Source organism: Mustela nivalis, assembly GCF_964662115.1.
Source record: "Mustela nivalis genome assembly, chromosome: 11".
Classification (NCBI taxonomy): domain Eukaryota; kingdom Metazoa; phylum Chordata; class Mammalia; order Carnivora; family Mustelidae; genus Mustela; species Mustela nivalis.
Window position 1 is genome coordinate 58,771,894 of NC_139030.1, and position 25,975 is coordinate 58,797,868.

The window sequence follows — 25,975 nt, forward strand, 5'->3', positions numbered from 1 at the left end:
CTCACAGAAGTGTTAATGCAGGCAGGTAAACTCACCCACAGGTGAGGGACAAGGAGGAGAAAGGATAAGAAATGCAGAAACCCAGAAGAGCACGGACATCTCCTACCTTGCTGGATATTTCAAGGACGAAAGAAAGAAAGAAAGAACGAACAAATGGAGAGAAAAAGCGAGGGGAAGGAAAGAAGGAAGAAAAAAGAAAGAGGGGGAGGGAGGGAGGAAGAAAGGAAGGAATCAAATGAACACTTCTCGAAAAGCCTTTAGGTTCAACTCAACTGAGCAGAGGCGCTGAGAAAACATATGCTGGCAAGTCGCTCTGAAATATGCAGGCAAGAGTTTACAGGGCATAAGTCCTCTAAATAACCTATGGTTATAAAATTAGCTATTTTGGAAATGAATATTCAACTGTGGAGGTAATTCTTTTTTTTTTTTTTAATTTAATTTTTTTTTATTTGACAGAGATCACAAGCAGGCAGGAGGCAGGCAGAGAGAGAGGGAGGAGGAAGCAGGCTCCCCGCTGAGCAGAGAGCCCAATGTGGGGCTTGATCCCAGGATCCTGGGATCATGACCTGAGCCGAAGGCAGAGGCTTTAACCCACTGAGTCACCCAGGCAGCCCAGTAATTCTTTATTAGAGGTGTTCCTTTACAACAACACCATTAAGAAGCATGGAAGGGCTTTGGGGAGATGGTGCCAGGGAAGAGAAGGAGCTGTACACAGATGCACTCACATCCTCCCTAGGCGCCCACCCTCACTCCCAACCAAGACCTTTGGAGGACAATCCTGGGGGCTCAGGCCTCCTAACAAGCGAGGAGACAGAGAGAGAGAGAGAGAGAGAGAGAGAGAGAGAGAGAGAGAGAGAGAGAGACTGCTCGGAGGTACCGTTTCTTAGGCTGGTGAGTGGTTCCAGCACCCCCCTCCTGAAGGCGGCCACGGGGTCCTGCACGCAGGACCTGAGGCTCAGCACGCTCTGGAGCTGGGGCTCCTTTATCAGGAGGTCCCTGTAGGCGGCCAGCTGCTGGGACCGGCACAGCAGGGCTGCGATGCTGTGCACGAACTCGGGCACCAGGCACGTGTATGTGTTGTCGGCTTGGCAGTAGTGGTAGGCCACGACCTAGGCAAGAAGCACGGCCATCAGTGTCCCCTTCCCCCCATCACATACTTCCTCCCAAACCCCAACAGACGCAGTGTTCCCGTCCACCGCGGTCTCGAAGCATGTCGCCTCTATTCACCAGCATGGAGTCATGATTTATCCTAACTGGTTAGCCATTCTTTCATTCACACGCTTTGCCAAGTTCTGGGCAGACTTTTAATTGTAGCCACAAATCCATCTTGATTAGCACTAAGATCAGTACCCCTTACTCCGTACGGAAAACAAAGAAATAAAACTCATTCATAAAACCTGAAGCCTACCCTGGCTTAAATCAATGCTGAATAATCCCAATGTATTCAACAGTGGGAAGTGCCCTAGTCAGCGTGTTTCTGCTTTGACAAACAGCAGCATCTCCTTGGGAAGCTCATCGGCAGCTCCCCCAGACCAGGTAATGTTGGCGGCTGGGGAGCCCTGCCGAAAGTCACAGCTGCTGCTTTTCCCAGACAGGAGGGCCGGGCAGCCTGGCTCAAACCCCCTCTCCACACCTGACACAGTGGAGAAATTCAACAGCAACAGAGTTTGAAGGACCCAAATCAGAAACCAACTGTCTGCCTGTCCTGTCATTAAGACCTCTTACTTGGGGTACTTTTGCTATTTTATCAAGAGCTCTATTTTGGCATTATTATACGCAATTACATCTGTTTTAAGATCCCTCCTTAAATTCCTTTCTCAGAAGCCAAACTAACAAATCTCTCTCTCTCCCCCAACTCCTCTCTCCAGAAGGCTCCCACAGAACAGGAGATTACCTTTGAGGCAAGGTATTTTACGGCATCCTCTCTCGGTCTCTGGTTCTCAGGAGCATCAGGTGCAGACCCAGGGGGTGTTCTAGCTGTGCTGGTAACACCTGCAGAAGAACTTGGTGAAAGCAGTGGGGTGACAGGAAGATCCTGGGAAGAATCCAAAGCTGCAGAGAAAGAGACCGATCTCATTATTACAACATCAAAACAAGGCCATGGTGAGACACTGAACATATTTCTTGATTAAAGGCAGAGTATTTTAACAGGTAATGAGTAAATACGGTCCCAAATGCAAAGGTCCAAAGGAGGACACCAGCATCCCTCTCAGTCTTGCCTTCCATCCACTCAGATGCCTTCCTGGGAGAACTGCTGTTTCCGGTTTCTTTTACTAAATTCCTTTTGCTTTAAAAAAAAAAAAAAATCATACTCAGGGCACCTGGGTGGCTCAGTGGATTAAGCCTCTGCCTTCAGCTCAGGTCATGATCCCAGGGTCCTGGGACCGAGCCCCGTGTCAGGCTCTCTGCTCAGCAGGGAGCCTGCTTTCCCCTGTCTCTCTGCCTGCCTCTCTGCCTACTTGTGATCTCTGTCTCCGTCAAATAAATAAGTGAAATCTTAAAACAAAAAACAAAAAACAAAAAACATACTCTTGCACAGCTCACTCATTCCTGTGTACCATGTTAGAGACACTTTCTTTTAACAGGCTTATTTTACATAAAATAAGACAGGACTAGTTAGGTATTTAACTACTATAACCCATATTTAGTTTTTAAGCCTTTGGTAAATCCAGCAGAGAGGGCACAGGCTGAAGAGAACAGGGAACAAGAGAACTGTGCACAGACTCCTCCTGGCTGCTTCCACAGCCTGGTTTTAGGACCCAAACTCCCCAGGACACCGGATCAGGCCTCACTGCCCACATAAAGAGGGAGACAGGCCCTACAGGGAGAAGACCAGGGAAGGATGGCCTTACCCCAGGGGAGGGAGACAAGGAGGGGGCGTTCAAACGGTTCTCCCACGTGTGCCAGCAGATCGGACCCGCAGCTGGAAGGACGTGGGGAGAACAGAGAAGGGATGCCTATCCAAGCCACGCCCCACCTCTGCCTTACACCCCATCACCTACTAACCGCATTAAACACGCACATACTTTTAGGTGGTGAACCGGGGCTGCTGGAAGCAATCTGCCTCATGCGGCTTCCGTGGCAGCTAAGTGCCACCAGCTTAGAAATGATGGCTGTCTTCCCAAAGCCCACGTTTCCAACAACCACGGCGCCTCTATTTTCTGTCAGTTCTGTGTTCCTCAAGTTTTCTTCTATCTGGTGAAAGAGCCAATCCCTTCCCACAAACACAGAGTCTGTTGTTATGCTTGGTACTTCAAACAACAGGGGTTTCAACAAAATGTCCTGTGGCTTGTAGGGAGCAAATCGTGCTTGGGGGGGAAAAAGAGATAATTATTTTAGAAGAATGCCATCATTTATACACTTAAAAACTCAAGTTAGCATTGCTTGTATGTTATACGTAGTACTATACAGCCTTTAATTGTATGCCACCAGGGATCTGTAAGTGTTTTCAATCTGGTTCTATTAATACTTCTGTCATATCTCATTTATAATCCCCTGTGGGTTTTACAAAGGGTCCTATTAAAATGACCAGATAGTTCTGTCCTCACGACTCAGGACAGACGTGCAGAGGATTAGAGAAAGCGATGCAGGCGGCCAAACCAGGTCTCATCAGTTTGTGTGAAACAGTATCTAAGACCGGTCTCTTCCACTACGGTAGGAGGCGCAGAGAAAGGCATCTGCCTGGAGACAGGGCCCCAGCTCTCATCAGGCCGTGACGACGAGAGGCCCCCTCGGTGAGGCTGCGGACCACCCGACTGTGAATTACAGGAGGTGGCCAATGGCTCAAAGCTGATTTTCTGTTGGTGACAAGTGAGTGTTATCCAGGGCGTGTTAAATTACCCCTCACTTCAAAATAACATATTGCAGAATTATTTTTCAACTGCAGAAATGAATTGGTCACACATTTTTAAGGAAGAAGCCCCAAACTGTCAAAGAGGGCCTCCCAGCACTGACAGACCCACTTTCAGCAGTACATGTCATGTTTCTAACTGAGCTGACTTAAATGCTGGTCATCACAGATCCTCAGTGTTGGGTGACCCCATTCACGATATTCACTGTCCCAGCAGAAACAAAGGTAAGTACCTTGAACTTCCTGTGCCCTACCTCCGGCTGTATTGTGCCACGGCAATCTAATGGACGTTCGAAGAGGGGCATTTCTCTGCCCATCTAAATAACTCAGATCTTCCAACTTGGTGGAGCTTGTCGCTGAAATAGTAAACTCAAGTTTAGTTTTTTCAGAGTTGATTTTAATATCATACCCAAACTACTATCAATCATAAATCACTTAACACTAAGCAACTGTGTTCAGGCTTTCAACAAAAATGACTTCAAGGTAATTTCGGTTTTGTTTGCCTACGCCAGCTTGTTTTTTCTGGCAGTGAGGTTAACTGAAAAACGGTAAACACCAAGTGTTTCTCATTCTCAACATTGTGTTGCTAAGATTGCCGGAATTCTCCATCATTCCTGGGAAGAGACAGACTTCACCAAAAATGTTTACGAAGGAATCTGACCCTCACGCATCACTCAGTGAGGCTGCAGTACTACAGCAAACACACAGCTGGGTGCTAGAGACTTCTCGGACTTCTCGGCAGCTCCGGAGAGCCTTCCAGGGTGGCTGGAATTCCAACCTTATTAATTAAATGAGCAGAGTCTGCAGTTCCATCCCACAGAGCTCGAACACGAAACGTCAGCTCCCGGCTGAAAAGGAGTCATGTGGATTTCATCGGAAATAAACATATTCCCAAACTTTAGATTTTTATGTATAAATGATATACTATACTACAGGTATGTACTTATTTAAATTCTAAAAAGAAGTAGCATTTACCAGTGATCAAATCAGTAAGACTCAGGGCACACAGGTACCCATTATAATGCATTAAAATCTGCTTGAGCATACATACCAGTTGGATTATAAAAACAATCAATACAAAATAGTGTTGCTAATTCTTACCAAATCTTAATAATAAATACATGATACATGTTTTTGCCCAAAAAGAAAAAAAAAAAGAAGAAGAAGAAAACCTCCTCTTATTTGCATATACAACCCAGGCCACAATGAGAGAATTCTCAATAAAATTAACCTAATTTGCTTGTGGGTTAAGTGGCCCAACATAATGTACCGCTGACCCAAGACATAACAGTTCTCTTCTGGGACATAAGCACAGGCATCATCTGAGGGTAAATAAGTGGGGAGCAGGAGTTGACTTCCAAGGGCGAAGGCTTCCAGGGACTGGTGCAATCATTGGGACCAGGTTTCGAGGGAAAGAAGTCAAGTTGGGCCATCTCTCTACTGAAAACCTTCTGGCTCAGAGCATCCAGCCACTGGCCAGCACCACCTGCTCAGTCTGGGTCCTCCCTATCCCCCACCCCCGGCTTTCATCCTTTTCCTCCTCACTGTTAACAACCCCCACGCCCGACCTTGACTCCTTCATTCAACAAGACCTGCGTGGCTCCAAGCTCTGGCTCTGTGGTGGCATGTCCCCCCTTGCCGCATTCCCCAGATGGCAATCCATCACACGCCCGGTCCCAGGAGAGGCATCTGATGCCTTGACTTCACAACAGTGTACACTTATTGTTCCAGTATCCTTCTGGTGCATAGCCACAGTTTATTTACACTTATGTCAATACCCCCACACAAATCTCTCCTATGAGAAAGATTCAGCTAATTCCTTAGGCAGGACTTCTAAATGGACCCAATTTCTGGGAATCCAAAAGCAGCCTCTAGCTTCTCTCTGGGTCCTTTACAACTAGGTGTGTGAAACTCCCCGGCGGGCCACCGGGACCCTCACCCTGGCTCCCGACACTTAAACCGCCCGGAACATATATTTCTGGGCTGCTGCCTGAGACCTGGGACTCTGACCCAGGCCTCTACAAATGCCCCTCTCCTCAACACATCTTATCATGAACGTGCCTGCATGCCGGCGGCTGAGGAAGAAGGAGCATCCACCGCTGTAACCTATAAGCCAAGTGCAGTACGGAGCCGGCACAGCCTCAACTATCTGACCGGCCACTTCAGCCCTGGGCACCTGGAGCCTCCCAAGGGTTTCCTGTTTTCCTTCTTCTCCTGACCCCTCAGAACACAACATTCAGTTCATAATTTCGTGACAACTGGAACGATTAAGAACACGAGACTCTATAAAAGCTTTGCAAAGAGAGGATCGCGATGGGGCCCCAGCTGGACCCAGATACAGGAGATGGTGAGGCTGCAAACAGCCCTGTTTTGAAATTTCCAGTCACTATATCTCTGGCTCCCAAGTATGCAACAAAGTGGCCTCACCCACTCCACAGCCTTCCTGATTCTCTGTTTCAAGCATGATTAAGATGCAGTGAAATGGAGTAATCGGAGGGGGTGCTGCCAGCCAGGAGCTGCCAGTCGCCTCCGCTTCCGAAGCTGTTGTCAAAGCCACCGAGAGAGACAAGTCGGGACAGCGGAGCTCCAGCCACCTGCTAGGCCCCTGGTGTGCTCCCCCGGCAGAGCAGGCTACCAGGACCACAGGGTGCCTTCCCACACATGCGCACAGTAGGTTCTCAGACACGGAGACTCACTTCCAATATTTAATAACAAATGTTTTCAAAGTCTCAGCTGGACTCAGGGTCAAGAAAACAAAAAGCAATAATTTTACGCTGCAATAAGCCTGCTGCTAGTAAACCTACAGGTAATTTACACACTCACTGCACGCACGCGCGCGCGCACACACACACACACACACACACACACACTGCATCTAACATCTGAGTGAGAAAGACATTTCCAGATGCTAAGGAGGAGAGAGTTTTTTAGGGAGTGGGTAGAGTGGAGAGAGAAGCAGAAGGAAACATCCCTAAACTGAGCAGAAAGAAACACCTGTTGAAACACCATGTCCTAACATATTAAAGGTAAATGCCACAAAGTCTAGGCAATTTCATGAAAACTGGCTGGTCATTCTGTTTGTTGGTTTCTTGGAAAACTAAATACTGTGTCTATGATCCACTTAGGAAGCATTTCAAAAGAAAAAAGAAGTTAGTAAAAAACAACAGAACCTAATCACCCAACTTCTAGATTATCTAAGATATCACTTTAAAGCCTTCTCTTCTGTTTTCTAACAAAGGAATGAGGTGTCCATGCCGCACATTTGATGTGGTATAAAGTAATAATCTGAATGTAGCATTTGAAACCAATTCCACTCCAACAAATACCTTTACAAAGAAAGTCTTTCTACAGTGAATCTCCAAACCCAGCCAACTTATTTTGATAGTCTCTGACATAAGAATTTTACTGTACTAGACACAACAGTGAAGAGATAACCACAGTTCTTGGTAACAGGCTCACTGACAGCAAAGGCTGGCAACCTCAGGAACCTGTTTCCATACTCTCACCCCCCAGGGGAGGCCAGAACCCCCGGGGCAGCTGTGAACAGAGGCTTGGCATCCCCGTTCCTCACCTGCCAGTCCTTACTCTGCTATCATTAGCCCAATTTAATCGTTTGATGTTCCCCAAATGCCAATTTATTTGTGTTTATGTGGATCTTCACATGCAAATACTTCCAAGGGATTGCAATAATGGTCTTGGACATATTATTTTAATCCTTCCAACACTGAGGGTTGCCTACTGCCCCCTCTGAAGCAGCTGGCCTTCTAATCACTAGAAAAAGTGCTACACACAGTCTACACAACCTGAATCTTTTACTCTTTTCAATGACACGTGGAAAAATCTTGCCATGACTTCTGAACTGAGGTTTGGCTTGAAGGGGAAGGAAGATCGGCAGTGAAGGCTCTCCCAGACTCCTAGCTTGTTAACAGATACCATGAGGTAAGGAATTTGCTTGTTTCCAAAATAAGCTTTTAGCTGATAAAACTTGCAACAGAGAAGAAGTGAGCCAACCCATTAGGCCAGGCAGACACAGCTCAAACCTGGAGGTAAAACCCTCCCATTCCACAGGAGGTCTAGCTCCAGTGCGCACATAGACCCTAATGAATGAGCACAGCAGAAATCTGAAAGCCCTGCTCTATAATCACTGCATTGTCCTGGAAAGGCTCAGCTCCTACCCATTTTTGCCGCACAGGACAGGCCACATGAAAGAACATCAGGCAGAAACATCACCCCAAATGGGGGGCTTTCAACACTAGCAATGTGTTTACTAATTTTAAAACAGCTTGGCTAAATTGAATACAAGTTTTCTATTTTGCTGAAGTCAATAAAACTATCAAGTTCTGGGATCATACACACGAACCGCTCATCCTAATGAGGTAGTCGCGGTATAAAACGCCTTGGGTGTGTCATGCTGTACAGTTGGGAGTGGGGAAGAGGTGGGAGGGCATAAAAGCTTTTGGAAGAGCCATCACTGAATATGCAGAACGCTCCCCAGAATGTCTCTCCGGCAGACATGCCAAATCCCTCTTCTGGAACAAGGCCATTTACATCCTTTGAAAGTGAATTAGAGCTGCCTCTCGGACTTTTCCATTAGGGCCATTTATGTATCAGCTGCTTCAGAGTTCTACTGGAAAAAAAAAAAATGCCCCACAACAACCAGACTGACCTGCCATCTCCCCAAGAAGCAGTATAAAAAAAAAAAAAAAAACAAAAAAACTCTTTGATGTAGGGAGAAAGAACCTGGGTCTTTGTGTTAGTAGAGGAGAAGTTTTAAGTGCTCGGTTGGAGAAAAAGAAGGACTGAAACAAGGTCATCTTCTAAACTCAGCCCAGGAGCACGGAGTTCAGAAACTCGGGACCATAAAAGCAGTCAGCACAACTTAGAACCAGGGTTCTTTCCTTCGCCCACCCCACTGCTCTCCCCGCTTGGTGACCACTCAATATCAACCAGGAACAGTCGCCCCTTTTTGGGTCCTGGTCTCGCTCCAGCTGCCCCATCTTGCTGAGGGACACCTGCCTCGCCTGCCTGCATGCCCTCGATCGAGAAGCCTCACTTGCACCACGTAGGTTTTAAGCTGTGAGCTCCCTTGTAACTGAATGATACAGAGAGCAGACCTCCCCTCTCTAGGATGCGCCTCAATTATAGAAAAGTAAGTTTGAAAGTTGGATCAGAAATTCCTGGAGGTGATATTAACAAACTAATTCTAAATAAGGATTCGTGTTTACCAAGATGTAATAGAAAGTTATGAATTTACTCAAGCTTAAAATATCAAAAACAAGGACAAAGTTTTTGGCACTTTCTTCTTTCGTACACAAAAGAACAGAAGATTCTAAATATTAGTTTTACAGAATTCCAGGGTGAAAGGATCACTTAAAGACCATGAAGGACAGTCTTATCATTGTCACAGATGGGTAAACTGAGGCCTAGACGAGGTAAGTGCCCAATCCACGATCACAAAGCTGGCTTGTGTCCGGATGCGATCCCCAAGTAGAGACAGTGAACATGGGGCACCTCGGACCCAGAGAGAAAACCCTCCTGGAGAGAGGCATGGCCTTACCTGCAACTGAGTTGGGCCGTGGCATTACTAGCGAGTTGGAGCTCTGAGAATAAGGGACCGGACCATCTCCAACTGAGGCTTCAGTGTCAGGCAGCACGCTCTCCGCTGACCCAGGGGGCTCCTCTTCTGCCACTGGGGAGCAATTATCTGCCCTGCGATCATGAAGGACTCCTTTCTGTACCCCTAACCTTAGGCTTCCGTCCTTATTCCATTCCAAACTGGAGCCACTCCGGTCATCATTTTCGGATGAACTTGTAATGGTGGCTGAAATGAGAGACCAAAATACTTTGAAGGAGGCCAGGCTGAGCTGGGGCTGTTCAGAGTTAACATAAGCACCCTGCCCTCCCCGTGATCAATGGAAACTTTTCTGGTCCATGCAGATTTTTATCCAAGTATGTTTCAAACAGTGTATTTTGGTAAATTAGAGGAATGTTGCTTATCAAGGAAAATAAACTAAGGCATTCTACAGGGGAGGGGAAAAAAGCTGGTAAGATAATGAAAAAGCTGTCTAAAAGTATCTGAGAGTTAACAGTAAATCCATGTAATTTAGAGATGATGTATCCGTCTTTTTAACAAAGATAAAATGCTCACAAAATTCATATCTCATTAAATTCCTCTGAACCTATAAATATCTTTTCCCAAATTAGGGGGCGAGGTGATAACAATGGCTAATGCAGAAAAGAGGAGAAAAATCTATAAAAACAAAAACATAAAAACAAAAATTATAAAGTCAAGCAGAGAATTTGATCCTTAGATTTAAACTTTATAACAGCTGTTCACGATCAACCAGAGAGAGTGACTTTATTTCTTTAACAGCACAGAGTGGAAGACCTCCCAGGACACACAAAACAAGCATGGCAAGGGATGCTGAACTGCAGAATTATAACAGCCTCTAAGAAAGGAAACCAGTATGGAAAACCTTCTTGGCATAAGAGGAGCATGAAGCAAGAAAACAGCAGTACCCATCCTGCGTGGCTTCTACAGACAGCCACTTCCAACTTAAACACCTGAGCCCCTTGCAAGCCCAGGTTACCATGGACCCAACACTGACTTGTGTCCTTGAGAACAAGGGCCATGTCCTCTGATCCCTTTGTGTTCCCTGCTGGGATCACCACAGCCCAGACCCTTAACAGAGACAGCCAATGGAATGCGGCCAGAGTGTATGGAGGACTCGGCCACCTGGATTAAGCAACTTCATCAACGTGACCTGATGACACACTAGCAGCAGGCTGGTGAGTCAGCTCCAACAGCCTGTTCTCCAGAATCAAAGGGTCTGAGTTTTGTTTTGTTTATTTGTACGATGCTCTTTAAAGGTTTAGCAGTAAAGACAAAACCATCTCCTCCCTGTGACTGCAGAACTTCTGTCACAGTTCCTCCTGCGGCTCCTGTCCGGACTCCTTATCCACTGCTTGTCTCCCTCTTCAAAAATCCCTCCTGCGTGCTAAAGCCTCAGACTATCTCCCTCTAGCCAACAGCTCCCTTTTCTGAGCAGCACAGCACCTGGAACATACTAAGCGCTCAATAAACGTCTCCTTAGTCAATAAATAAACAAATGAACACACTTCTCTTCCAACCGTGGTCAGAGACACTACACTTAATTAATCTCATTGTTATGTATTCAGGACTCGATATTCTGTCTCCAGCCAAAAGCTGAGTGGATCTGGGATGCGCCCATCACTGGCGTCTGCCATTACTCCCAGCATTTCCAAGTGTCCTATCAACAGTATTAAAACTAACTTCTCCATCTCTCTGGAATCAGTGTCTTGTGTGTTTTTTTTCAGTGGACCACTCCTATGAGCATAAGTATAGCAAGAATGACTCTTTCCACCCTGAACATGCTGGCGGTGATGTTGACAGCAGCCACTGACGTCTACTTAAGGTTCCTACACGTCAGGGACGGTGCTAATGCTTCACAGTAATAGTCTAATTTATTAATGAAATCCTTGCTTATTAATAATGATTGAGGGTAACCTCCTTAATAAGTTGTGACTGTGACTGTGAGCTTTTCTTATAAGTCCGGTGTTGGGGACTCAGAATGCTTCTCCCACAGACATAATTAGTTAGGTTCCCGGGCTACGCCAACATCTAAGTTACAGGAAAAGCGTCAGAGTGAAGATGATCTGTTTGGTTTTCTTTTGTGGCCATTTTTTCTGGGGGCACATACTGTTAAGGGAAAAAACACAGAAAATCCAAGTGATGTTTCTCCGCATTCACTTTCCCTCAGTGCCATGAACTGCAGGGACCCAGGCCCAAGAACCAGAACCCTGGGTCAGACCTCAGGCAGTGGGAACAGGAACTGGGACTTCCCGACTGCCTGCTGCAGTTGCAGCAGAAGAAGCAGCGTTCCGGAACGGGGACGGCCTGGTCAGGAGTCCCAGACCGCAGGGACGAGCTGAAGGTCCTGCTCCCACCACACATGCCCAGGTACTGAGGAGGACAGTTGGGTGGGAAGGGTGGGGTGGTCACCCAGCTACAGAAACAGGAGGGAAGGCAAGTCCAAGAAAGGGTTGCTGTTTCAAAAGGAGGAGAAGTTTATAATGGGTTCCTAAATAGGAGACTCTCACAGATGCCCTTGTGATTTTCCACAAAGACACACATTGCACTGTGCAGGTAGGCGAGCTCCAAAGCCGCAGGCCTTCCTGCTAAGATTGCCCCACTCCACGATGTTCTGCCCTGCCATCCGGTGCCAGAGGTAGCCCACACGGCTGGGAGCCCACAGCGTACTTTCCTCTGAGTTCAGGCACCATTAAGCCCTGATGCAGACTCAAGGGGGCCGATGAAGACCTGACACATTTCCCGTATGACCCAAGAAACACACTGCATAGGGCAGCTCCACAGTAGCCAAGAAAGGGAAGCTGGTTCCCGAAACAAAGGACAGACTATTCAAAAATCCCGATTTTTCTTCCTGGCTACCAAATTCCAGCTCCTCATCAGGTTAACCTGTCACCTCCAAGTTAACACACACGTGCACAACTATGGCAACGTCTTCAAAATGATGGCTTCAGAAAAACAAAACAAACCTCAAAAACCGACGTGACATTTGACATTTTCTGGAGACTCCAGTCATCTTTCAAGGTCTGTAACAACTGAAACATCCTAACATTTTATTCCATACATCAGTACCGATGGCAGCTTTTGTCATTGAAGACTGGCCACCACCATTCAGATGGCAGTTCAACCACTCTCCCAACACACAGCGTTCGGTTAAATGAGTGATTTGTCAGATCTCAAGTTTTATTGAGCTATGAGGTTAGGCTTTGCTTCCCACAGTTTAGTATTACTTTAAGTCTGGTCCTGCTCATTGATTTACGTGTGCTACTTCCGACGCTCTGTATCATTTGAAAACTCCTTTTAAGGAAGGACAGCGTACTCTCTTCCTCTGTTGTAAAGTTTAACTGGCATGTTTAACCAGACTTACGGGTGCACAGGGCTACACAGCTTCCAAAGCATGTCCAACACATAGCAGGACACATACATGATCACCACAGTCCTGGAGAAGAGGCAGACAGGCTGAGAACCATCAGCCCACTTTAGAGATACAGAACAGACTTGGGAGAAACTCCTCTTTCCCCCCTTCTATCTTGCTTCCCTGTCTCTCTCTCTCTCTCTCTCTCTCTCTCTCTAACACACACACACACACACACACACAACTTACTGGTAGGTCTAACACCAGCCCTTTTGCCTGCCCACGCACTATATTAAAACCCCCTTTGCCCTGCATAGCTCTCAACAAGCCAAAGTTCTCTAAGCGTCCGTGACTACAAAGTATGTTGCAGTTCATGAAGGCTGCCTTGTTAAGAACAGCAGTCCCCAGGCAGGGGCTGGTAGAGAGGAGCCAGTCATGAGTGCACCGCAGCCCAGACGAAGCTTCCGGTTGACTAGGAGGTTGGAGAGACAGCCAGACCCTCCGTCATTACATGTTTTGCTATATAAAGTACTGCAATAAAACTGCATTCCTTCTCCTTCCCTGCTTTGCCCACTTCTTTGCCCACTGAAGGCTCTTTCACATGCTGAATGTATACTTAAAATAGAATTAAAAAAAAAAAAAATCAGTGTAAGTTCAGGGCCCAATAAGTAGTTTGGCAGGATCTAAACCAAGTTGTGGGTTTAAAGGAACACGAAGAAGAAAATTAAAATGAGCACAGTGTTAGTCCAGAATTGTTTAGGAACGAAGGGTTTTGACAGCAAATGGATACATGTAAGTAGAGCAGAATTCACCCGCCTTTGAGGTGGAGAAAAGTTACGAGGTAAAAAATGCAAAGAGCTTGGGTTCAAACTTTGGCTTCTCCCCCCTGAGGATCCACCAAGGGTAAGTAAGTCTCTCCACACTGAATACTGGGAATGCATACCTTTTTTTCTTCACCTTACAAACATCAACTTATGTATTTGAGTTTCTTTCTTTCTTTTTCTTTAAGATTTTATTTATTTATTTGAGAGTGAGCAAGAGAAAAAGCACAAGCTGAGGGTGGGGAAAGACTGGCAGTGGGAGAAACAGACTCTCCACAGAGCAGGGAGCCCGACCGACATAGGGCTCCATCCCAGGACACTGGGGTCATGACTTGAGCGGAGGGCAGATGCTTAACTGACTGAGCCACCCAGGCGCCCCTGAGTTTCTCTTTACACTGGCTACTAGGAATTTTAAAACTTCCAGAATTGGAAGTTTATCAGTTTGCCCACTGATAAGCAAGATGAAAAAGTCTAATAAAACTCATTCCCAGCTTCATCTTTTCTTTTTTCTTCTTCTTTTTTTTTTTTTTTCATTTGACAGAGAGAGACACAGCAAGAGAGGAACACAGGCAGGGGCAGAGGGAGAGGAGCAGGCTCCCCACTGAGGGGGGAGCCCGATGCAGGGCTCCATCCCAGGACCCTGGGATCATGACCTGAGCGGAAGGCAGACGCTTAATGACTGAGCCACCCAGGGCACCCCCCACGCTACACCTTTTCTCTTGTATTTTTTTTTTACTGGAGTATAAACAAATGTTACCTTAGTTTCAGGTACACAACATAGTGATTCGGCAAGTCTATACACTATGCCCCACTCACAAGTATAACCAGCCTCCGTACAACGCCACTACAAGCCCACAGACTTGTATTCCCATGGCTGTGTCTTTCATCTCCACGACTTATTCATTCCTGAACTGGAAACCTGTACCTCCTTTTCCCCATCCCCCTCACCTCCCACCTTCGTTCACTTGCTCTTTTGCTCTTACTTCCTTTCCCCAAGTCATACCTTTGTTGGGGGCGGGGGGATCTTCTTTGACTAAATGTCTATTTGTAAGCATTTCAACAGGGGAGCGGGGAGGGAGAGGAAGGGAGTACGTATAAAGTAGCCTTAGGAAATAATAGCAGTGGCTACCATAAATATATTCATGCTTCCTACTGGGGGCTCTGATCTCAGCTCGCTGAATACTCGGACCAGCCCCCAACGCGGGAAGCTCCGTGAGGCCTGAAGCCACACCCCAGGGCTCTGCACAGTTTTGAGCATACCACACTACCAGAAAACTTGGAGCAGGCACCCCAATACATGCATTTACAAGATATGTACCTGCAGTACCCTAATTTACAGTACACACACACACACACCCAGAATTTTGAAGAGACTTTTCTTAAAAACCCAGAAACTGCCATTTTCTTCGGGCACTCCACAGATGGCCTTGCATTCTCCATTTTCAAAGCCAGGGCTCTATGAAGAGAGTCCTTCGTCCTTCCCTGGGTTGTGGAGAAAATCAGACACAAGGGCAGGTAGGTAAAGTGCCTCCTATCTCACGAGTACCCAAGAATGTTTTTCGCCCATACAATGAAAATAAAGTAGCACTGAAAAAACAAACATTTTTTAACTTCTATATTCAGTTTCATGGTTGACACAGCGTTTAGAAGTTAAAACCCTGGACCAATGAATTAAAGATCAAACAAGAAAAGGATGTAATGGTTGCTGGGAGAAATGCGAGAAGGGAATGAGAAAAGAAAATCCAGCTACTGCGGATACCACCTTTGACCTGACAGAATGAAGGTCACTAACAACTTTGGAAGGAGAAACAAGAGTCTAAAGCAGATGGGGTGAAGAACCAAGAGAAAAGTCGGCGCAGCATCGTGCCCGACCCCCTGGCCTTTCTGGCCTGCCAGGATTCAGTTCTTCCCTTGCTCGCCCCCATATCTTACACGTGGTTCCAGCTGCTGTGATGTATTTTGGATTTCCCCAACGGACGAAGGAAAGGAAGGATGGCAGATATGAAACCAACCTGCCTGAAACCTTCAGACAGAAAGGCCAGTCTGGGTTTCTCCCTCCTCGGCCCCTGCACGCTAACGAACCACACAGGGAAGAAAGGCGGCTGACCTGGAGGGACAGCTTTTACCTCCCCCAGCCCCGCCAGGAGAGGACTCCAGGGAAAGTGGCCCGAGTTACCTCTGGCTCCAGGGGACTTTCTGGCTTCTCCTCCCACAGCTTCTGGGGGACCACAGTTGGCCTGTGTCAAGCACCGCAGAGCCTGGCTCTCCTTCTGGCCTTGCCCAGGGGTGCCGGGCTTGGGCTTGCAGCAGACAGATCTCAGTAGCACATCTCCGCCTCAGTGCTCCTGGCATTGCGCAAGCCCCACTCTGCTAGGACATGCAGTGAGGCCAGGGACCCAAGCCATGGCGCACAGCAGCACCTGTCGGTGTCTTGGACTTTGGAAACCCCTTGAGGGTCAGCAGGGACAGGGAACTGGAGGGGCGGCCACACTGCCCACAAACAGTCTGATATAGCAGGTAAGAGCCTCCAGAGAAAAGACTGTGGATCTGTACGATGTGAAGTTTCCTAGCAATAACACCCAATGCCATGTTTCCATAAAGCCTCGTCTGACCTATACACTGAAGGCATAGACACTGGAGCTTCAGACACTGTCCAACGACTCCACAGAGTTCTGGGCTCTTCCAGAAAAGAGCACAAGGCACTATCAGTGGTTGGTATTATTATGCACCTACAGCCTACATCTTCTATCAAGAGGTGTCAATCACTGCCATGTTTTAAACCCTTTTCAATAACTGACAACTTGCCCAGGTCTCCAAGGGCAGATGCCCACTCTTTGGTTCCTCAGGTGGACAAGTTTTGAAACAGATATTGTACCTGAGCTTTGCTGTACCAGTAGGAATAGACTTGTTCCTGGTACACAGTAGGTGCCAATAAATGCTTGCTACACCGCCAGAACAGCTGCCTGAAGAATCCAACCCCAGTGTGAAGGAATACAAGTACAGTAGGCATTCTGCTGCCTCGAATCATCGCTACAGATTTCTTTCCCACGTTAAGTATATCACCGAATTATATATGTAAAGGCAAATTTTCCTCCTTCACCCGAGATGATTAAAAAAAAAGAAAAGCTTCTATAATTAAGGATGATTTTTTAAATTGCAGGCAATGTAGCAAAATGAATATTAACACAGATCTGAAACACGCTAAATAGTTATTACCAAATCAATTTCAAAGCATTTCAATTTAGTAGCAAGCAGGGCAATACAGGTGGCAACAAAGCAGGATTAGCATGAAATCAAAAGGGCAGGATTCACAACAAGTTAAAAATGAAAATAAAATACAATTAATTCCTCTTTGTAGGCCTCTCTCCGCATCTGATCATCTCCCTTGGGACACAAAGTCCAGGAAACAGAAGGAGCAAAAGGTCTCTAGCTACCTCCAGAATCACTTTCATTTTACAAGCCCAGGAGGGAGTCTGGTCAAGCCACAAGATAAAAAAGTCAGCACAGGATAAACTTTGTTTTAATATCTTAAGACTGGCCAGAAAAACAAACAGTATCAAAATCTAGTAAGCACCAGCAGGACACAATCAAGTATCCAGTACTTCCTACAAGCCACTTCTGCAGGAGAAATGTCTCTGGGAAGGTATTCCCCTGCCTAAGTTTACACCTGCCTTCCAGCTTCAAAGGGAGAAAGAGCAAATCAAGCCACACCCACCTCCCCACCAGAGAAACGGGAAAGGCGGCAGGAGGAGCCTTGGTTCTTTACCCTTTTCATATTCTGAGCTCCTGAGAGCTTTCTGGCCTGGTGGAATGTGGTGGCTCAGGTGCTGGGAAGCGGAGCAGGTGAACAACACACCTGCTCTAAGTGGGAGGCAAGCCCAGCGTGGGGAGATGTGGGCACCGTCCGCTCGGAATACACCTCCTCCTCCCAGGGGCTGTCCCAACTTCAACTCTCAAAGAGAAACAGATCTGGGATTCTACAAAAGTAATTTGGAGATGATAAATGTCAGCAGGTAGAAGCAAATAGTAGAGAAGGACCTGGAAGGGACAGATAACTAACTTTTAATGGTCTCTTACTCAGCCAGACTGCTACCTGTAAGTCCTTCCCCTGGGCACACCTATTATTAATACATAGAAATGATTTTTTTTTTAAAGTCTTGATAGGAAGGCTGGGTTTTGTTTCTCCTCATCCAGCATCCGTTCCCTTTCTTCCTAAATAGAGCAATAATCCATTTTTTAAAAAAACACAGAAACACACACAATATCGATCATGATATGGACACAAACAAAAACGAAACAGTACCTTTAAATCAAAAGGTGCTTGTTAAAACCTATTGCTTTCAGTGATGTTTTTGGAAAAAATCAGATTGGGGGCACCTGGGTGGCTCAGTTGGTTAGGCAGCCGACTCTTAGTTCTGGCTCAGGTCATAATATTGGGGTCCCGGGATCAAGCCCCACATCAGGCCCCGTACCCAGCGGGGAAGCTGTTTGAGGACTCTCGCCCTCCCTGGCCCTCTGCTCCTCCCACCACTCACATACCCTCAGTCTCTAAATAAATAAATAAATCTTTAAAATAAATAAATACTCAGATTGGCTTTCATACACATTCTAGTGAGTACACCTACTTTATTTTTTGTCTAAGATGATATTAATACAGTTTACAATTTCTGTTTGTTAGCAGTTGGAAGCAAGTTTATTCAAAGGAGTGTCACTGAGGAAAAAATGTATTCTCAGGCATGGAGGAAACACCTGTAGAAACCACTTTATTTTTGTAGGCAGAGAGGAAAGCGGGGAGGTGGGGTGGGGGGGAGCAAGCTCCCTGCCAAGCACAGAGCCTGATGTAGGGCTCGATCCCAGGACCTTGAGATCATGACCCAAGCGAAGGCAGAGGCTTAACCCACTGAGCCACCCAGGTGTCCCTAAGAAGCCACTTCTTTACAAAGTTTTCCTTTTAGAGCAAGTTAATTAAAAGCTACTTTATGCTGATTGGGTTTAAAAGTTCTTTACACTGCAAATTTAAAAAGTCAGACATTAATTTCTAGGTAATGCTAATGATTCTAGTATGTCAAGAGTAAGAATTTTTGCTTTAAAAAGATACATATTTGCTTCCAAATATACATACACATATTTGTAGGGAATTCAGTTACACTCCTCCAGCTGAGACAGTACTTGTACATGACAGATTACAGCCTGAAGAACATTTAAGAACTCGGACCTCCTCAAATCACATGAAGCGAGACTTCCCTCTGCAAAACACAGTAAAGTTGGAAAAGAGGGCACAGAGGTTCTGCAAAGCTCTGACCTCTGCACAAAGAGACAGGAAGGGGTCCGACAAACTCTTCTAATGTGCATGGTTTTACCCTTTCTCCCACTAAGCCATTCCTAAAAAAGAAAATCCTCCTCACCTCCAGTACATCAAAACCAACAGAAACAGAACACAGAAAGGGCAGCCCATGGCGGCCCCAAGAAGGCTGTCTGACCACATGGGAATGCTTTCCCTAAGTAGCATCTGTTGGGCAAAAATATGTAGATTAAATATAATCATCATGATGGAAATCAGCTTACATACTAAGAAGAGGGCTAGGAATTTCTAAGGCTGGGCTAACACTATTTGAAATTTCCCCTAAGTGCCCTAAATAAATGGTCCCAACACTGTACACGCAGCTCTGAGCCCCGTGTGGGCATCTGCAGCCCCGAAGCTCATCACGCCGTGCCACCTGTGTGCACCTGTCACCGGCCCCCACTCCTGACACCTCTGCTGCTCCGACCTAAGCTCTAGGGGTGAACACACCTGAAACAACCAGAAATGAAAAATTCAATGGAAACTTCTTCCCCCTCTCTCCAGAGCCTGAAGAATTTAGAATACGGATCCTAATCAGCCTATTACAAGCAGCTGCCAGGCCTTCCAAAGCAGGAAGCCAAGGTATCGTCACCTTCATCTTTGTCCACTAAGATCACCGTGTTCTTGAATATTTTATTCTGTTAAGCATTTAAGATGCCTAAAGGCTGCCGTTCCCAGGCTACACCTTATAAAAACAGTCCTGTTCCTCAGGTGGAAAAAAGCACACACCCCAGCCCCAGTGATCACAGAATTACAACTGAGTCACAGATCCCCGCTCCGTGACAAGACCATGAAACCTGCGGACCCCACACTGATTCAGGAGGACACGCTCTCCCTCCTCAGGCCCTCCCACTCCCACCTCTTCAAGGAGCTGTGACTACTGTCTGTCTGAAGAGGAAATACTTGCTTTTTCCCCTTCTCTTCCCCACCACACCTCCCATGTGTCCCCTGGCAACAGGTTCTAGTTCTACAGGTCACGGAAGGAGAGCGAACAGAGGAACATTGTCACCAGCACTGAGCTTCCTGCTCAGCCACCTACAGTCCTTACTCCCGGCAGGAGGCCAGCTAAGCAGTGAGAAGCACCATCCCCAAAGTTGGAGGGACTTCACTTCCTCACGACCCCCACTTTGTCACCGTTTTTATGTGAAGCTACGTTAAGGGAACGTGTCTGACTTAAGCCAAGGAATGAAGGACAGCCTCAATGACATGAAACGTGTCATTTAACTTTAATGACAAGACACAGCTTACAATACAGGTGCCATTAACAGACGTGACAATGCCAACTTGGAACGGGAATCTCGTACAGCTTCTTTAGAAACCAACTAGACTTTCCCTCCTCCCATGCAATGTGACCGTGGCAACAATTCTATTTTCCTTAATTTCTCATTCTCAAACCATGCTAGGAGCCCAGATAGCCAGAATAATATGAATGAGAACTCCCTCTTTCCCCTACATATGGAGACAAAAATAATAAAACATGATCAAGTAAATTGAAGGAAAACATTGAGGAGCTATGGAGAGCATGTAATAGGGGGACTAAGCACTCTGGGACCAGAAGGGACGTATTCAGTCGAGTTCTCATTCAGAGCCTTGGTGTTCCTGCAGCTCAAACTTGACAAGACAGAAAACCAAACTGGTAACTTCCCCTTTTTAGAATACTTTTTCTTTTTTTTAAAGATTTTATTCATTTGACAGAGAGACCACAAGGAGGCAGAGAGGAAGGCAGTGGCGGGGGGAGGGGGGAGCAGGCTCCCTGATGAGCAGAGAGCCTGATGTGGGACTCGATCCCAGGACCCTGAGATCATGATCTGAGCTGAAGGCAGAGGCTTTACCCACTGAGCCACCCAGGTGCCCCTTAGAATACTTTTAAAATTACAGCACTGTATCTCAATGAGAGAGAGAGAGGAGAGAATGAAGGGATAAGGGTCCTCTTTGGTCACTGAAAAAGTCTCTGTCACAGTAAGAAACTGGCTTGGTTATAATCAGAGACATACAATGCCAATGCCAGATCATATAATGAGAAGAGAAGAGGCGGCCCAAAAAACCGTGTAGCACTGAACTTCTCGAAAGAAGATAAACTACAGTGAGGACAGGACATTTCAGGAGAGTGAAGAATGCTGTAAGGGGAGGTGCCTGGCCATCGCAGACCACCACAGGCCTGACAGTGGCGGACAGCTCAGAGAGGGCGTGAGGGCAGAAGGTAACTTGGGGAAAAATGAGTTGGACTAAAAGGCAGGTGAGGAAGCAGAGTGAGGTGGGAACAGGAAATCAGAAGAATACGTGAAACAGTTTACAATTGCTACAGAAACCTCAAGCCACCACTTTAATGCAATGTCCAGAGGCAGCTAATATCTACGGAGACAGATGGTAGACTACTCGATGAGCAAGGCTGGGGATGCAGGGCGAACGGAGTGTGACTTCTAAAGGCTACAGGGTTCTTTCTGGGGTGAAAGTTTCTGAAATCAGATTGTGGTGATGGCTGTACAACTCTGAACAGACCAAAAACCATTCAGTGGTTTAAATGAGTGAATACTATGGTATGTGATTGCATCTCATTAAAACGATCCAAACCGAATGAAACAAAAACCTACCGGAGTGGAAACTAAGGGCAGAGGCAGCCGTCCCTGTGTAAAGGGCCCCTGAGATAGCTACAGTGACATCTACGTCACAGAGCCCACCATCCAGCCCCAGCGACCTCACAGATCTTCTGGGGCAATCTCCAAAATATGAAGTTCACGAACCTGCAACTTGGTTTTGCAAATTACACTTGAAATAGCAGGTGACAGAAGAAAATAAGGAGCTCAAATGTCATTCCCTTTGATTACATACTTATGTGGAAGTAACTGGGGTTCAGTCCATACTAGAATGTACACTGTCTCTCAAAGACACACACGTATGTCAGAAAAAGGGCAGGAGCTGTATGTGCAGTAGAGCACCGATGTTGAACAGTAGCACAATCCAGGAGCAGAGGAGGGCCCAGGCAACCCTTCCAGTAGTCCAGCACACCTGTTACCTGAAAGGCACCGTGCCGGACACCTGAGACACACAGGTGCACAGCCCCACCTGCAGAAATGTAAAGGCACTCTTCCTGGGAAAGGATGTAAAAGGTAAGGGCTCTTTCCCCTGGTTGATTCTAACGTGTACCTGAGACCAGAAACTACTGAACCAATCAGAATCCTTACTTTAACAGAGAAGGAAAGGGAACAAAGTGTGCAAAGAACTCCAATATTCTGCAAGTGTTGACTTAGCTAAGCACCCTAAGAGTTGGGACTAGAATCTGTGTCTCCTCATCCACAGTTCAGGGCAAGGAAACCCACTGGTGTAGGTGTGGGAGTGCTGGGGTCCCAGGTGGACATCCTGAGAAAATTCTAGCCTCAAAAAGAGTGGTCAGATCCCATGAAAAGAAACTAAAGAGAAAATACCTGGAACTAAGTGTGGAAATGAATGACCTTGAGATTGGGCTGGGAAGACGCCTCAAAACACAGGAAACTTATTGCCCAGTTCTGTGTCCCGGGGGGACGAGACATCCAGCAAATGGAATTAATTGACGAGGAGGTAAGATTTTGTAACTTCACAGGTCTGATGCGATCAGGAAATTTTTTAACCAAATGAGCCCAGGGTTATAAAAACCAACACCAAGGAACGTAAAAAATGAGGAGGCTTCATCTTCTCGGCCGTCCACGGAGCCGGCACGGGCTGCAAAGAGCAGGGCTGGGCCCTGGCCAAGCGACCTTCACGGAGCAGGCTACAGTCCTCTGCAGTCACGCCCGGTGGACGCTCTGGCTGACGGGCACGGAGCCATTCCATTACCGAGCCGTGTGCTTCTTACCTATAATTCCACTGTCCTTGCTTTCCAGGGTGGAACTAGGGCTGCTAACGGTCTCACAGGGACTTTTGTTGGCTGCCGTCTTGCTGACACAGCTATTCAAGGTTGAGCAGGGGCTATCGGTGCTGGGAGAGGCGGTGCTGCTGGTTAGTGTGGAGCAAGGACTGATGCCTTGGCTCAGAGCTGTGCGCTGCAAGGCGAACGGAAGGAGGGTTAGCATGGCTTCACACACGATGCTTCCACACAGGCTTCTCTTTCTGACACTAAAGCAGTAACAATGCAAACAGGAACGGGAAAACCGTTTTTCCAACTGAGGGGGCTTAATATATATATATGTGGCCTCTCAGATTTTAAAAAAGAAATCTCTTTGTTTTGTCCCCTTCCCCAGTGATTTTTTAAAAAATCATTATTATTAAAAGGGCAGTCTCAGACATAATTTAGTGGGAATGCACATTTATAAAATAGAAATAGCAAACAGGCAGACTTCCTTTCATTTAAAGTCTGCAGAAGACAAATGCGTTCTTTGACCTCTGTACGGAAAACCTGGGAACTCTGTTTTTGTCATGTTTCATGAGCACTGCAGCATGATTCAATTCTCAAAGATTTATGGGCTCTGCAAGCAGGGCCAGGAGGCTGGTGGCCACTGCCATCTCAAACAGTGCGTGACACCCTCGCAGAGATCCTCCCGGGGGGTGGGGGTGCGGGAGCTCTGGTCCCTCACGGCTGTGCAAACCTTACACATCTCTACTCTGAAGGGACAGGCTGTTGGCTCCCTAGGATGCAGAAGGCTCCTCCATGCACGACTCATTTGATCTTATCTTATTTTGTCTCTGCCTCACCTCCTACAAATCTTTCCTCATCCCACCGACCCTCCAAAATCTCAGCCTTAAAAAAAAAAATGCACAGGAAAGCATATCCCAAAGCAGCCAGATGAGAAGAACCATATTATAAAGATAAGAGTAGTTATTGTGACGATGGGAGTCTTTCAGCCACTTCAGTTCATTTAGCTACTCTCCTCTGGGGGGTGACTCAAAGATTAACGTGGATATTTTCCTCAGTTCTGCACCCTTCTGCCTCACCCCCCCTCCCTACTGCAGAAATCACGAACTGTTGAAGTAAATTTCGATACACAACAGCCCAGACTCTTTTGACTGAACCAGGCCTCCCCTGACGCAGGGAGGGGGAGAAGAGGGTTATGCCCTCCTTCACGCATCCTCTGAGCCGGTAGGATCTGCAGTGTCTTCCTCAGGCATTACCATGGTCTCATTGTTTTCTTCAATGGTTATGTGTGTGGCACTGGGGATCCCTTCTCCCAGTAAAAATCCCAGCCTTGTCAACAGTTCTTGAGCTGCTGGCGAACAGCTCGGTTCATTATCGGCCTTTGCTTCTGGAACAAAGAAAGAAAACAATGAAGAGGCTCCTCTGGGGAATTTCAGGTTTGCATCTGGAGTGTTACAGCTGTTTGTGGGTGCTTTTGTGTATTCTTATAAAATGCACAAAGTTTGACAATGCTGCCTGTCCTCTAGCAATACATTCTAATTAAGAGGCTGTGACGGGTTAAGAAAACAGTGAAAGAGAAACTCCAAGGGCTAAGAGTGAAATATTTGACCTGAATCAGAACACAGTGTGATTAGAGGATAGCAATCCCTATTTCCACGGCATGTGAAAAATGGGCACACCTCCCACGCCAGAGGCAGAAAGAGGCCTTCGTCTTAACTCTTTAAGAGGACAGGGTGGCCAGTGCCCACAGGAGGCAGAGATAAAGTCAAACCCAAGTGGCATGCTGGCAGAGTCCCACGATACTTAGATGTTGGGGTAAAACTGAAATCCAAGCTCTCATTAACCAAAAACAGGGGCAAGACTAACTTTGGTGGAAACGTGGTGTGCCTACCCCACAGCCACAGCAGTCAAAGTCAAAGCCAGGACCCCAACTCGAGGGTCAGTCGTCAGGAATCCACTCTGAAACAAAGGTTTTAAATCCCAGCAAAATGTGTCCCAGGAGACAAAGCCCAGTGACACATTCTCCTGTTCGTAGGAGATGATGGAGAGAAATCAGGCTCTGTTCTCTGCACACTCCACAGTAATGCTGGACACATGGTTAACCTGAAGGTCACAGCTCACACTCGCCACCTTTCCCTTCTCTGGCTTCTCCCTGAGAAGCTGGTCATCTAGCTTTCTGCACTTTTTAAAAAAGAGTTCTGGGGCACCTGGGTGGCTCAATGGGTTAAGCCTCTGCCTTCGGCTCAGGTCATGATCTCAGGATCCTGGGATCAAGCCCCGCATCAGGCTCTCTGCTCAGCAGAGAGCCTGCTTCCTCCTCTCTCCTCCTGCTTTCTCCTCTCTCTCTGCTTGCCTCTCTGCCTACTTGTGATCTCTCTCTCTCTCTGTCAATAAATAAAATATTTAAAAAAAAAAAAAAAGAGTTCTATTGTTGGGTTTAAATGTTGAGCTATAGGTTAACCTTGTATCCAAAAGACTAAGGGAACTTAATTACAGCTGACGAAATGATGGTCACATCATGCTAACACTTCTCGTCTATTTTTAAATCAGCATCCATCAGGGAATGAAATAACGTATAAAGCAAACCCTGCTTACAGAAGTTAGAACTTAAGAACAATATGTCACTTGTAATATACTCATTCATCTTAATGTTTTGTTCTTTTTTATTAATCATCTAGAGACACAGAACCATACATTGACGAATCCGTTTTTCCTAGATGTGGAAATCTACAGATAAGTCTTAGAAATATAACATGAGGAAAGAACAAAACAGCAGTGTTACCTTTGAGCTACAGTATCCCCACCCAAGTTCAGTGCTAACTCTGCCTTTTGTACGGAGCCATAAAATCAAAACCAGTAGAGCTGAGAACCATTTGTATTATCTTCACTCACATACCAGTTTTGCTCAGTCATTGCTCCCAGGATAGCAGCTACAAGGGAAACCAGGCTGGCTGTATCCTCAAGGAAGGAAAAGCATCCTGCCCCTTGCTTACACTCAAAAGCTCCTGATGTTTGCAGTAAGAATTGTGGTTTGCCAGCCTGGATGGTGTTTTTTTTTTTTTTTTTTTTTTTTTTTTTAGCTGCTCCAGAAAACTGCAAGGGTAAAATAACCACGGGATTGATTGTTCTGGGTTAAGAGAACCTGGATGTTTCTGGATCATTTGTGTTAAACTC

The 25,975-nt window shown here is 46.5% G+C and overlaps 1 protein-coding gene across 15 annotated transcripts in view; it reads right to left on the reverse strand.

Moving 5' to 3' along the window:
* Positions 1-25,975, reverse strand: part of TANC1 (tetratricopeptide repeat, ankyrin repeat and coiled-coil containing 1) — a 237,371-nt gene that overhangs the window by 54,277 nt on the left and 157,119 nt on the right. For 4 of the 15 annotated variants that reach the window (XM_082691344.1, XM_082691335.1, XM_082691346.1 and 1 more), the window contains exons 5-11: positions 24,058-24,188; positions 22,805-22,991; positions 9,408-9,671; positions 4,084-4,206; positions 3,027-3,308; positions 1,895-2,052; positions 878-1,109 (exon numbers count right to left, since the gene is read on the reverse strand). In XM_082691344.1, the coding sequence (XP_082547470.1) occupies positions 878-1,109; positions 1,895-2,052; positions 3,027-3,308; positions 4,084-4,206; positions 9,408-9,671; positions 22,805-22,991; positions 24,058-24,188 (1,377 nt within the window). The remainder of the gene's footprint in view (positions 1-877; positions 1,110-1,894; positions 2,053-3,026; positions 3,309-4,083; positions 4,207-9,407; positions 9,672-22,804; positions 22,992-24,057; positions 24,189-25,975) is intronic. The other 11 variants (XM_082691349.1, XM_082691343.1, XM_082691347.1 and 8 more) reach the window with 7 other exon arrangements.